This window comes from Sinohyriopsis cumingii, chromosome 18 (genome assembly GCF_028554795.1).
Source record: "Sinohyriopsis cumingii isolate HCF-2022 chromosome 18, ASM2855479v2, whole genome shotgun sequence".
NCBI lineage: Eukaryota > Metazoa > Mollusca > Bivalvia > Unionida > Unionidae > Sinohyriopsis > Sinohyriopsis cumingii.
Window position 1 is genome coordinate 24,923,793 of NC_142978.1, and position 14,930 is coordinate 24,938,722.

The 14,930-nt window shown below is 36.5% G+C and overlaps 1 protein-coding gene across 1 annotated transcript in view; it reads right to left on the reverse strand.

The window, feature by feature from the left end:
- Positions 1-12,173, reverse strand: part of LOC149776242 (uncharacterized) — a 180,086-nt gene extending 167,913 nt beyond the window's left edge. Inside the window, exons 1-3 of the mRNA XM_089942647.1 lie at positions 12,067-12,173; positions 4,552-4,702; positions 1,223-1,404 (exon numbers count right to left, since the gene is read on the reverse strand). Coding sequence (XP_089798773.1) covers positions 1,223-1,404; positions 4,552-4,651 — 282 coding nt within the window. The 5' untranslated portion in view covers positions 4,652-4,702; positions 12,067-12,173. The remainder of the gene's footprint in view (positions 1-1,222; positions 1,405-4,551; positions 4,703-12,066) is intronic.
- Positions 12,174-14,930: the final 2,757 nt, after the last annotated feature.

A 14,930-nucleotide genomic window follows, 5' to 3' on the forward strand; every position in this document is an offset into this window, starting at 1 on the left:
AAATCTCCTGCATCTGAGGTGGATGCTCTAACCACTAGCCACAAAAGTGGTGGGTCAGTTAAGTAATTGGATTAGCTAGTCACACAACTGTTCTAGGGCTGGAGTAAAATGCACGGAGTTGTGACAGTAATGCTGGCAGCAGAACATCTATACTTTTATTTGATGGGAGAATCAATGTTGACTATGACTTATGTGAATTCTCATATGAAATGTGGGTGGTTCAAGAAAACCTACCACAGATTTTCCAGTCATCAAAAAAAGGTATGCTGGTCAAGAAAATCACCAACTATAAGTATGAATCACCACTGGCAATTAGGGCTATCATTAGCCTCAACCTATACATGTCTGAAAACCTCATACATGTAAGCTGTGAACTCCTTTCAGCATCTCCTATATGATGTCTAATAAGGTATTAAATCTGGATCTTGTCCAACCTCGTGCTCCACATAATAAACAAAAACTTCAATGTTCTGGTTACTTCATTGAAATAAACCTATCCATGGTCTTTTGTATATCAATAGTTGGTATCCACCAGCCTCAACCCATTAACTTTGACAGGCCCATGCTGAAATCCTCCATCATCAAGATCCATGACGTTTGAATGAATACAAGTATCTTGGGTGTATAAACCCCCATCTCAATGGACATCTGGATTCTGTACCTGGTCTCAAAGGACATATGAATTTAATACCTGGTCTCAAATGATATCTAATTCAATACCTGATCTCAAAGGACATATGGATTATATACCAGGTCTTCAAGGGCACTTGGATTCTATACCAGGTCTCAAAGGGCAGCTGGATTCTATAACAGGTTGCAAAGGGTTTCTGGATTCTATAACAGGTCTCAAAGGACACCAGGATTATAAACATAGTTTCAAGGATCATCTGGATTTTTATACCTGGTACCAATGGGCATCTGGTATCTATACCTGGTCTCATGGGGCATATGGGTTCCATGTCTTTCATGAGATCAGTGGACCTATCAGGTTTTCTAATACAGGATCATGGATAGAGTGAGAGACAGTCAAACTTTTAGGAATAATACATGTTATACATTATCATAGGGAACCAAAGTTTTTACGACATCTGACATGTGTGAAAACAAATGCATTTAGAAAGAACTAAGAACTACCTTAAATTTCATAACAAGGAACTGAAAATTTCAATTAGTACAATTTGAACTGAAATATCAGTCACTCCAGCTGCCAATATCAACTTACATGTGGGTCATCTTCCAAATCATGACACTGTTCCAAGTGAACAGGATCACTGATGCTTTTTCCATACCCCCGAGATACAGGATCTTCAGTCACATGACCCTCAGCTGACCTCTTCTGACTCCTGTATTTCCGTAGCCACAACAGTAAAAGGAAGGAGTACTTCTTCAGATAGTAGCACCTACCTGTAAAATATGGAAAACTTTACTCAATATAATATGATGCAAAAACTCAACTAATGACAAACCTGTCAAAAATGCAATGAAAATCTTACTCAAATTATTTAAATCACTGACAAAATATCTAGACACTGTAATAATTACTTTCATCTTTTATAATTCATGTACTAATGAAAATGACAAATTTTCCCATAGATTTCCTCTGGAAAATTAATATTCTTATTGCAAAGATTGCCTATTGATGCTCCTAGTAAGTTCAATGTTTTTGATGAACTGCATTGCATTATATCCTTGATTGCAAAAAGAAGAACACATTCATGTAAATATTTCATTTTTTTAAATTTAACTAACAATATTTGGGGTGTTTGTTTTTCTTCTTGTTTGTAAAACTATGACTGTTCATTGTGTAAATGTAATGCCATTCTGTGAACATGAGCCAGTTCCAATATGATATTGTTTCATAATCAACATATTGTCACTGAAAACAAAATACTTTCCTTTAAAATAGAATGATGCAATCATCACACTACAAATCCAAGTATGGTGATGACTGCCTTATGCAAATCAGCCAAATCAAGTTTGCCTGGTTCAGGAATCTAAATGCAGAATATTGTTATTTATACTGCAATTATAGGCATGAAGCCTGAACTCAGTCCAAAAATGAAGTTATCAAGGGGATGTATGCCACTAAATAAAACTGCACAAGGGCCAAGAAACTCTTTATTAGAATAAATGTACACACAGCTTAGTTTACTGGAAAAAAAGAAAAGATAACAACCTGTATTCATGCTTTACATCACATATAGTAATCCACTTCGAATAGAAAGCTATGTGCATGACTGCTTGCACTCCCTTTGTACAATGCAGCAGTAACAAATAAATCAAGTCAGCTCAATGCAGCACCGACTACTATTGATTTTACATTTTATGGAAGTAGTTCATTCATTAATTCTGTAAAATGTCTTAAGATGAAAGTTGCTTTTTTTATCACTACCTTTAACAAACCTGTGACTCACTTTGGTTTAGGAAATGGCTTTCAAAATGTCAGCTGTTTTTTGTTCTGCCTATTAACCACATTAACAGTTAACCCACGTGACATTTACAATTACTGAAGCATTTACATGGCCTGATTGGTTGATTACCTTTCATGTTTTTTTGTTCATAAAAAACATTCCACTGCCTATGTTCCAAATCAATTTTTTTATATTTAAGACAATCAAATTTTGGCAATCCTGATGGTATGGAGATTTCAGACAATCAAGTATTGGCCATCCAGATGGTATGGAAATTTCAGACAATCAAGTACTGGCCATCCAGATGGTATGGAAATTTCAGATAAAGTATTGGCAATCCTGATGGCAGATATCATCGACCTTTGTGATGTGAGAAGAAAACTGAGGAGAAAGCAATGAGACCTCAAAGGAGCAGAAAAATACAGAAGATTAACAGCAGGATTAAGAAGATCTTAAAGAGAGTGAAGGAAAGCTGGTTAGAGGACCAATATAAGTAAATTGAGAAAAGCCTGAATCAGAATAACGGTAAAAAAGGCATACCAATTGGTGAAAGACTTGACAATAGAGAAACTGGGGAGATCTACAATGATCCAGGACAATGCTGGTAAAAGACCAAGAGATTCTTAACAAATTGATGGAATACTGTTCTGAGCTTTACAACCAGGAGACTTCTTGGGACAAAGTTGTACCAAACTTACACTGACAACAACTGAGGTTGACCACCAGATCGTCAGGGAAGAAGTAGAAGCTGCAATTAAGGCACTAAAGAAATGAAGTCTGCTGGGGTTGATAATATACCAGCAGAACTTGTTCAAGTAAGAGAAACTTTCGTAATAATTGTCCTCACAACAATCTGCAACAAAGTCTGGCAAACAGGAGAATGGTCCACCCCATGGACCCAGTCTCTGACCATCACTCTCCCCAAGAAATGGAATCTGTAGCTGTGCCAGACTACTGAACCATCAGCCTCATCAGCCACCCAAGATACATGTTCCCTTTTTGTCATCATAGAGAAATATCAATATCCGTCTTAATTGCATTTATTGTAAAATACGAATGTTTTGACTCCTGTCTTTATCTGTTAACAGAGACCCAATTATAACAAAATTCCAAAAATATTTTGGGAGAAAATATTTAGGCAATTACTTTTGCTAAGCATTCTCTATTGAAACGATTATGGATTGCCTGGAGTACTACAAAGAAGCTGTCAGTCTCAAGGGAAGTAACCACAATGGTCTCATCATTCTCCTTTAAGAGCAGAATTTGAAATATATCCCTTCTGCAATGGGAAAAGGCCAGTTGACTATACACAGAAAATATCTTTAATTAGAAACAAAAACTATTCTTGGTAATAGAAGAGAAGACAATATGCCATTGTCATTACAGGAATTGAAATCATTCCATGAAAAAAATGAGTGAGACAGTCATATGTATCAATTGCCATTTGTGGGCCAGCCATCACCCTTGGTCTCATAGCCTTGCTCATTTATTCAAGCAAAACAAAAGCAAGGAAGTACTGAATGCAGCTTTGGAATTAAAGTAAGAACTACTATGGGCAGCAGACAACCTATAGCATTTAAAGTAGCTGATCATAGCAAAAGTTGAAACAAACATAAAAGAAATGCCGAAGACTTTTGCTCAAAAATTTTAATTTGGACAGTGTAATGAACTTATCATACAACGTATAATGGTAAGAATTAACCTAATTTGGGAATTTCCTTATGAAACAATCTTGAGGATTTTGTGTGATTTACCTGAAAGGTTTATTGGCATTGATAGATATCTCACAGTGAGTTTTATTAAACAAACTTAAATATTTCACATTATTCTTGATTTATACTAGATAATCATGTGCAGTATATAATTTCTTGTAAGTCAAGGCCAAATACAAACTTCAAAAACCCAGACCTACCACTGCATAATGTACCAACAGATCTGGGTCTATGCAGTTTGTTACAAGAAACATGTGAAACAAGCACAGCTTCTATTCTGGCAGAATAGTATGTGATGAAAGATCATGGTCTATGTTGTTTGAAGTGGAACTTGACATATAAGCAAGTATAAATGGTATTTAAGTGTTATCAGAATTCCCCAAAATGTCATGAATATTTAGCTGTCGTGATAGTACCCCTGCATATACCTGGAAGTCTGTAAACTCCATCCACCGGGGGTGGGTCAGGTCGAAGTATATCCCATAGAAGGAAAAGTATAATGGGTGCAAATACCAGTGTCCAAAGCATTCTGTTGTATGGTACTGTTCTTCATGCGGTATAAGATTCAATGCAACTGAGCTGAAAAATTAACAAATATTTGCTATGATACACACAAAGTTGTATTCACTTTTTTTCCACTCAAGCTTGTGAAGTTGTCACTGATGTACATGCCAGTACACAAAATATTTCCAGGTATTACAGCTGCAGCCACAGTGCTAAAAACATCTGATAGCCCGACACCCAGGGCCCCTCTAATTTCAGATCAGGCCTCTCCTGTATGCTAAGTGTGGTGCCCATCTGGCTTGTTGAAAAAAGCATTAATTTGCCCTGGAAAACTTCAATCATGCTTATGAAAAGTTATTTTCAACACTTTGAACTGCCATAACACTGAATGTCATGCTGAAAATGTGATTTTTACTCCCAAAGCCACTGACACGGTTGTTTTGAAAAACACAATATTCAGTAATCTTCAAAACTAGAATAAAAAATCCACTTCATAACATGATCATGTCAGGGGTTTTGGGAGTAAGACTCACATTTGTAGTCATGATCTACGTTTTACAAGGCAAATTAATGTTTTTTTCAGCATGCCTGACAGGCACCTCACTTAGAATACATGAGGGCCCCGACCTGAAATTTGAGGGGCACTGGGTGTCGGGCTATCAGCTTTTTTTCACACTGGTCATATTGCTATGATGCTTGCAGTGTGACAGTTTATAATGTTGTCTACCACTGGGACATCATGCCACACATATGTAGCATCATGTCCCACCCAGTCATATTATCCTGACACCAGTCCTTACACTTAACACTTAATGCCAAGCGAGGTAGCTGTTAGTACCACTTTTATAAGTCTTTAGTATGATGCAACCAGGGTTCAAACCCACAAGCTCACCATTACAGTAATGTATGTAAAGAAACTGGTTCATATTTGTCAACAACTGGTGAAAAAAATTGACAGGTTGTAGGATATGCCAATCATAACTTTATTTTCATTAATTTAATAGCTTATATGTTTCTTTATCAAGAAAAGCAAATGTTCCAACTTTAAAGTTCAGCATAGACCCTGACCTTCCATTGCACAAAGTGCTGGCAGATCTGGACTCTGCAGTTTGTTAGGTGTTATCATTAGAACAACACAGACCCTGACCTTCCATTGCACAAAGTGCTGGCAGATCTGGACTTGGCAGTTTGTTAGGTGTTATCATTAGAACAAAAAACACAGACCCTGACCTTCCACTGCACAAAGTGCTGGCAGATCTGGACTCTGCAGTTTGTTAGGTATAAAACATCAGACTCCTGTGATCATAACATAGCAACTCTTAACGTAAATATGACCGCTCTGGTGGCCTAGCAGTTAGAGCATCCGCCTCGGATGCTCAAGGTCGCGGGTTCGAACCCCGGCCAAGTCATACCAAAGACTTACAAAAATGGTACAAACAGCTGCCTCGCTTGTCGCTTAGCATTAAGAGGTTAGTGTTAGGACTGGTCAGCCTGGTGTCAGGATAATGTGACTGGGTGGGACATCATGATATATGTGGCATGATGCCCCAGTGCTAGACATCACTATAAACTGTCACACTGCAGATATTGTAGCAATATGACTGAAAAGTTGTTAAAGCTACATTAAAAATCTAAATCACACACACACACACACTTAACGTAAATACATGTCCGTTTGGGATAACTGCAAACTGACAGAAAGTGGAGGCGCTTATATAGTAAAAATAGTGCCGAGTGGTGTTGCATGTCATGCAAATAAATTGTGCAGGCACAGGAACTTGATTTATGGGGAAACCACTGATAACATAGTCCCAATTATTGTAGGGTGTGTTATCATTAGTTTCCCCATGTCCTATAATGTAAGACACGGCAAGTTACTTTTGTCTGAGTGATATGTCCCTGAACCCAAAACATAAATATCAGCGTCGAGGTCTTTCATGTAGGACTATAGTTGCCCCATGAATCAAATGCCTGTGCTATTTTATGCAATTATGCTTGACCATGAATCTGCTTACCCCGTTTCATTCAGCTAAAAAAATTAGGTCCATTAATATTTTTTAAAAACTAAAAAAATCTGATTTTTGCAATTCTTGGATAGAACTACATTGAAATATAGGTTAGTATTCAAAGCCGACCTATAGTCAATAGTTTTACTTACAAAAAGTAAAACGACTGCCTGTGCTGTCTAGCTATCACTAATTACCAATATCCACCTGGAGTTATCTAGTACTAATATTAGTACCCTTACTCGTACCTCGTGGACAGGGTACTAACTAGTCCTACATGTAAGACATAGCACATTTTGATTTTGTTAAGGTGCCTGACGCCAACAACATAAATATCAGTGTCGGGTCTTACAGTAGGACTAGGTACTAACACAGGAGTCTGACGTTTTATCAATAAAGCACAGCGAAATCTCTAACAATATGAAATCCCCTTATCGATAATATATATATTTATATTATCGATAAGGGGATTTCATATTGTTAGAGATTTCGCCGTACTTTATTGATAAAACGTCAGACTCCTGTGGTACTAACCTGAGCATATACTTGTTAGTGGAGCAAGCTCTTTTAGCCTAATAATAACACTTTCAACATATTCCTTGCACATAATCCAATAAATTGAGTAGCCCTCTTATTTAAAACTGGAAGTATCAAAAATCATTATAGAAATAGTTGTAAAATCTCGTTTTCCTTTTTTAGCCGATATTTTCATTTAGATCGTCCGCCATATTATTTCAAATAATGATTACTTCTGTTCTCAGCCTCATTTGTTTATGTGCCATATAAGGACATTGATGCCTTATTTGGAAATGTAAACAAATCGTAGTAAAAATTTTGTGCCGTTTGGGTCAGAAATTCTGCGCATTAAAAATAAATACGGTTGATCGGCAACTTTGAAATTCCACCAGGAAATGATTATTCGCCACTTGATTGATAATAATATAGCGTAGAATATCCAAAATATGGTCTGGCAAGCCTTATGTAGGAAAGGGGTAATTTTAAATTTCGAAAATTGCGTGTTTAGACAAAAGTTACCGGTCCCGTATAATGCCCTTCTTAGGCCCACCATCTCCACTTTAACTAATTTGAATAGCTTTTCAACCTGTTCGTCAATTTTAATGGGCTCCCAGTTAAGTTTCACTTTTAATCTGTGGTTCATGCTTTCAATGTTGTTGTTTGTCCAAAGTTGGTATTCGTCACTGGAAATAACGTAGTTCACCAATTTGTCCTCAACATGCCGAACGTAATACTGCAGGAAGTCACTATGACGTTGTTCTTCAAGGTTGTTTTTAAGTTTGATGTTTCGCTCCTCAAAGGTCGCAGAGTTGTTTGCAGTTGCAGCGCCGTTTGCTCTGAAAATCATGTCAACGATTTCCTTTCTATCAATGGTACTCTTTGGGATCTTGTCAGTTATTTGTCAAAGTATATTGTCTTTTATGTGTTTTGAACACAGTTTTCTTGAACAGCCCGGAAATGCCATGTCTATGGCATTGATCATTACCCATTCGTCATCTTTTCCCAGGACTATTTCATTGTTTTTAATTTCCATGCCAAGCACCCCTCGCAGATGCGAAAAAAATCTGAAGTAATTCTGTTGGCGGCCATCCCAATGAAGCATGAGTGGCCCCAGAAGTATTGGCACGTCTCCAGTTGCCTTGCGCAGTACCTTGTTCAATTTATATACCGTGGTTGTGACAAAACACTTTCCCAGTGAAAATGTTCTATCGACGCCCACAACACCTTCTTTCGATGATAAAAAGGCTTCAAGTCCAGTATTAGTGATGTGATGTGATGTGACTTTGATTTTTAACGTAGCTTTAACAATTTTTCAGTCATATCGCTAAGATGTCTGCAATGTGGCTGTTTAAAGTGATGTCTAGCACTGGGGCATCATGCCGCAGACATGTAGCATGATGTCCCACCCAGTCACATTATCCTGACACCGGGCCGACCAGTCCTAACACTAACCTCTTAATGCTGAGCGCCAAGCGAGGCAGCTGTTAGTACCATTTTTGTAAGTCTTTGGTATGACTTGGCCAGGGATCGAACCCACGACCTCCCGCATCCGAGGCGGACGCTCTAACCATTAGGCCACCGGAGCGGTCCCAGTATTTGTTCATTAGTGTAGCATATTATTGAGGGTAAGGGATTGTCTCTAGAATGAATAATCTCAGCTACATAAGGATGCTTATCGCTTAACATACATTTAACATTCAAAAGTTCGTCAGCAACGTTCTTCAAACCTACTCCACCTCTTTCTTCAGCTTTAACGCAAGCCTTAGAATAATGACAATTGCTATTAGGTTCACAAAGTACATGTATTACCATATGGAGAAATAAATACTCTAGCAACGATACATACGAGTTTACAACCTAAAGTCTCATTTTTTTTAAAAAAGTGTTTTTTTAGAACCTCTTCCGTTGTTCATTTAATCTCATCTGGAAAACATGATTTTTCTTCATATACCTGTACATAAAGCAGATATACCACAAACTATACAATTATCACTTACCTCGTTCAGCTGGAAGAGAGCGTTCATGTAGCTATATTCGTCACCATCATTGTTCTTAATGCAAATTCGGCACATAAATTTATAATTCCCGGAATGAACATTTAATTCACTAAGTGTGATGCCTTCACACAATGCATGTACCCAACTTTTGCAATAACCACAATGGACCGAATCATTGGCACAATTCTGTTTGCAAACAGCGCACGGGTACTGATGGAGTTTAACACGCTTACGAGCACGGGCAGAAGGCATTCTGACAAATATACACTTCTTTTCCCAATAAAGAATATTATATGTAGAGAATGTTTAACACTTTAACACAGTTGAAACATTATTACACTACAACACCTATGTTTAAACAATACAACACAATATTTTAAATGAACCTCAAAACAACTTATTGTATCCTACACTTAGCATTAATCATTTGAAGCTTAATACCGTAACTGAATAATGACAAAATGATTTTGATGACGATTTTTATTCTTGGCCATTTTATAATAATCCACAAACTTACAATGTCAGATGTTTAATCAATCTGCTAATTGATGCAAACAATACATACCTTTAATATTGCCCGAAACCATGGAAGGTGCGACATTTCAGTAACAGTACCTATGTTTGAGATTGCTGACGCCGGTATATAATTGAAGGTTGATGAAATAATTACTGTTTGAACAATACTGCATGAACATGTTGTTGTTGTTGTTGTAGGGTTTAACGCCATTTTTCAGCACACGATTGGCTATATATGGCGGCCAGTATTAATGGTGGAGGAAGAACCCAGGAAAACCCCGGAAAGAACCACCGACCCACGAGAAGCTACTGGCAAGCTTTCTCACATATCCACACTAGTCGAATCCGAGACTCGAACCCACGCAGACAGAGGTGAGATGGCAGTGATCCGTAACGAAGAGCGCTTTAGACCACTCGGCCACTCGGGGCCCCTACTGCATGAACAGACTGGTATAGTAAAATAGCCAGGAACCGCGTTTGATTTTGCCGACAGCGGCAGAGTAATTTGTTACTGTTTGTAGTATAATCACTTCTTCTCATTGTATACCGCCAACATTAATAACAACAGAAAAGATTTGTATTACCGCTTAAGACACTGTAATGTTTATGCTGAAACAAATTCTGATATTAACATGTTAAATGACGTACTGTATTTGTACTATCATCATATGCTTTATATCATGTAATTTTACCCTTATGACTGTTACATCATGTAATTTTACCCTTATGACTGTTACATCATGTAATTTTACCATTATATGACTTATATCATGTCATTTTACCATTATATGACTTATATCATGTCATTTTACCCTTATATGACTGTTACATCATGTCATTTTACCATTATATGACTTATATCATGTCATTTAACCATTATATGACTTATATCATGTCATTTTACCCTTATATGACTGTTACATCATGTCATTTAACCATTATATGATTTATATCATGTCATTTAACCATTATATGACTTATATCATGTCATTTTACCCTTATATGACTGTTACATCATGTCATTTTACCATTATATGACTTATGTCATTTAACCATTATATGACTTATATCATGTCATTTTACCATTATATGACTTATATCATGTAATTTAACCATTATATGACTTATATCATGTCATTTTACCCTTATATGACTGTTACATCATGTAATTTTACCCTTATATGACTGTTACATCATGTCATTTAACCATTATATGACTTATATCATGTCATTTAACCATTATATGACTTATATCATGTCATTTTACCCTTTTATGACTGTTACATCATGTCATTTTACCATTATATGACTTATATCATGTCATTTAACCATTATATGCCTTATATCATGTCATTTTACCCTTATATGACTGTTACATCATGTCATTTTACCATTATATGACATATATCATGTCATTTAACCATTATATGACTTATATCATGTCATTTTACCATTATATGACTTATATCATGTAATTTAACCATTATATGACTTATATCATGTCATTTTACCCTTATATGACTGTTACATCATGTAATTTTACCCTTATATGACTGTTACATCATGTCATTTAACCATTATATGACTTATATCATGTCATTTAACCATTCTATGACTTATATCATGTCATTTTACCCTTATATGACTGTTACATCATGTCATTTAACCATTATATGATTTATATCATGTCATTTAACCATTATATGACTTATATCACGTCATTTTACCCTTATATGACTGTTACATCATGTCATTTTACCATTATATGACTTATATCATGTCATTTTACCATTATATGACTTATATCATGCAATTTTACCCTCATATAACTGTTATATTATGTCATCACACCCCCACGTCCTTTATATCATGTAATTTTACCCATATATGACTGTTACATTATGTCATTTTACCCTTATATGACTACTACATCATGTCATTTTACCATTATATGACTTATGTAATTTACCTTCATATGACTGTAATATCATGTCATCTTACCCTCACATGTCCTTTATATCATGTCATTTTACCCTTATATGGTAGTCCTACCTGTAAGACCCGACGCTGATATTTATGTTGTTGACCTTAACAAAATCAAAATGTGCTATGTCTAACATGTAGGACTACATTATATGGCTGTTATATCATGTCATTTTACCCGAATATTTGGTCTGTTCAGCCCCCCCCCCCCGCTGCTCTACTACTACTACTACTACCACTTGCGAGCATATGTTCTATCTTTTTGTTTCTTCTAAGTCAGAATTAAAACATGAAATACTAGAAGTTGAACAAGCGCGTTATTACATTATTCTTAAGGTTCCAAATTGCTGCAAGATTTAAGTATCTGTGTGATTCACGCCTCGGTTTCAATAAACATCTTAAGTTTAAGGAAATTTTATACCTCAGATCCGTTGAGTTTTTGCCGAGCTGAGATTTTTCTCAGGTACCGTTTCAATATGTTCTACTAAGGGCAAAGTTTGAGATCGGTTATTACAATCTTAAGCGACCACACCGGAAGACTCTCTATCTTGGAAGTTAAGCATATCATCACCATGGATTAACGTGCGAACTCCCGCTAACTGTAAGTATTATTGTCGTCTGGTTTGAGTTTTCTTTTTCTAGGTAGGTGTCAGTTATGGAGCACAAAGAAAATATCAAAAGATCAGGGAATTGGAACGAAAAGGAAATTTTTTTACTTGTTCAGAATGTTTTAGAAAGAGAAAAGTTTATTTTTGGAAAACTGAAAGGTTGTGGTGGGGTGGGTGGAGTTACACACTATGACAAGGAAAGGGCCTGGGTTGAAGTTGCAGAGGCTGTTAATGCGTAAGGATTATTCCAACATTTTAAAAACTCAGTATAATTTATCACTTATTAAAACTTACTATAACTGAATAAATTATGATATTACGATATGTATGTGTTGACTCGAAAATGGGTATCAGTTACGTCCTTCAATTACATGTACTAAAATTAACAGTATAATCGCTTCCTGTGATATCGTGGGTTCTGCGGTATCGTCGTATTCATCTTTTTTGGTATTTGTCTTGGATAGGGACCATATCGACTTAAATTTAAAAAAAAACAAGGCGTAGCAGCAGAGAGGGCGATCAGACCACTATAGGGAATGGTCACCCTTTGTTTTTAGACAAACAAAATAGTGACCCTTCATAGAGGTCAATACCACGTCTACGGTTATTGTTTGTCCCAAACAGAATTGTAGACGAGCCCTCTCTGCTGCTGCTATTAATTAAAAAATTGTTATATTAAAAATAATGGTACATCCAGAATCTCATACTGCAGGAATAGCACGAGAGAGACTAGAAGCAATTTAAAAAATTCTTCCCGTGCGAGATTCATTTAGAAAAAATCTACAAGCGCAGCAAGAAGCACAAGTTGAGTACGAAGAAGACACTAAAAAACTGTTTAAGCCCGTCACTGCAGCTACTGAGAAAGTTACAACAGTCATCAAAGAAGAGCTTCTTCCGGTATCAAAACAAACAGCAGAACAAACCGAAAAAATAGCAAGAAGAACTAAACAGACAAAGAAGATTTTACGAGATTTTCCAGTTGATATAGCTGCGGCCCAGCCTCCACCTGTTGGTGAGGAAATACTTGAAAGTATTGGAAAACTTCGTACTGAAGTCACCGGCGTGGAAAAAGAACTTAAATCTAAACCTAAACCAGTAGAAGAAGATATCAAATTGATTGCAAGATTCAGAGAAGGGGTTGTTGAAGAAATTAAAAAGACTGAAAGAGAAAAATTACCCGAAAAAATATTAGATTATATATCTGACAAATCTGGTTTTTTAAACCCCCGTCATGAAAAAGTAAAAAATGAAGATCTTATTAAATGGATATATCGCGTATATACAAACAAAAAACAAGCTAAAGGTCCAGAATATGATACTCTTTATGAAGAAGTAAACACACTTTATAAAGAGAAAAGACAACTAGAACGAGGAAAATCCCCCCAGTATCAACTTCCTCCACCTCTGCAACGAACAGAACAAAAACAGTCTTATTCACCGCTGATGTCGAAAATTAAAGAAATGTTTGGAGCGACATCACCTGAGAAATCAGGACAAGGAGCTACTGGCAGTGGTCTGGGAGATGATTTTGTTTGTCCTGATAATGTCATTAATGATGTGTCACGGTTAGAAGTTCTCATAGGAGTAAAACGTGCCGGAAATAACTCACCAGAAATAATTAATGAAGCAGCTGATATTTGTCGGCGATTATTTCAAGGCGGTATTATGGATATCGGAGTTTACCGAGAACTTATCGATAAACTTGTTGATGATTATAGTGACTAGTTGTTAGATAAATAGCAAATAAAATAAGATGATCATACATAATAATCATCGTAAACCCGTACAGGTCAGAGCGGTAAACTCACGATTACCAATCTACAGAGCTACTTACGGAGATGGACTTGGTGATGTTGTACAGGGATTATTTACAAGGATAGCTCCAAAAGCAGCACCCTGTTGCAAAACAATTATCGATGAAAGCTATTGATATTGTTCGTGATAAAGCCCCTGGAGCAATTGTCAATGTTGCTGGTAATGCGTTCTCGGCAGTCAAAGATAGACTAGCACGATTAATGCGACGAAAACAACAACCGGTAAAATTACCAAGTACTGAAGTGATGCCCGCAGATGTCAGTAAAATAATAAATCAGGCTGCAAATCAAAAACTAGCGGCGTTAACAGATCAAGGACCCGGTGAACCAGGGAATAATATTTCAAGCATGATATCAGGGAGTGGAGTTTCTAAACCCGGTTTTCGTGTTAGACGAAAATAATTATAATAAAATGTTTAAACGTGAATCCGATGAAGCATTTGACATGGAAGCACCTGTCCTTAAAGATGAATCGGTACGTGATTATCAGTTTTATTCTTATGAAGCACGAATACCAAATCAACGTGGAAGAATTGAATTACAAGTTCATGACACAAGTAGATACTTTTTACCCGCTGAGGCTTTTCTTGAGGTAGAAGGTACAATTGTAAAAACGGATGATACTAATTACAGAAATGCAGTAAAAGTTGGTTTTGTCAACAACGGGATCATGGCACTGTTTGATAGCGCCACTTATATGATCGATGGAAAAAATATCAAATCGATTCAGAAAGATGTCGACGTTGCTACAACAATAATAGGATTAGCAAGATATTCTGATGATTATACAGATCAGCAGGTCCTACAATGATGTTTGTGAAAGATAATTCTGATCACCCTGAAAGCAATCCGTATAATATAAG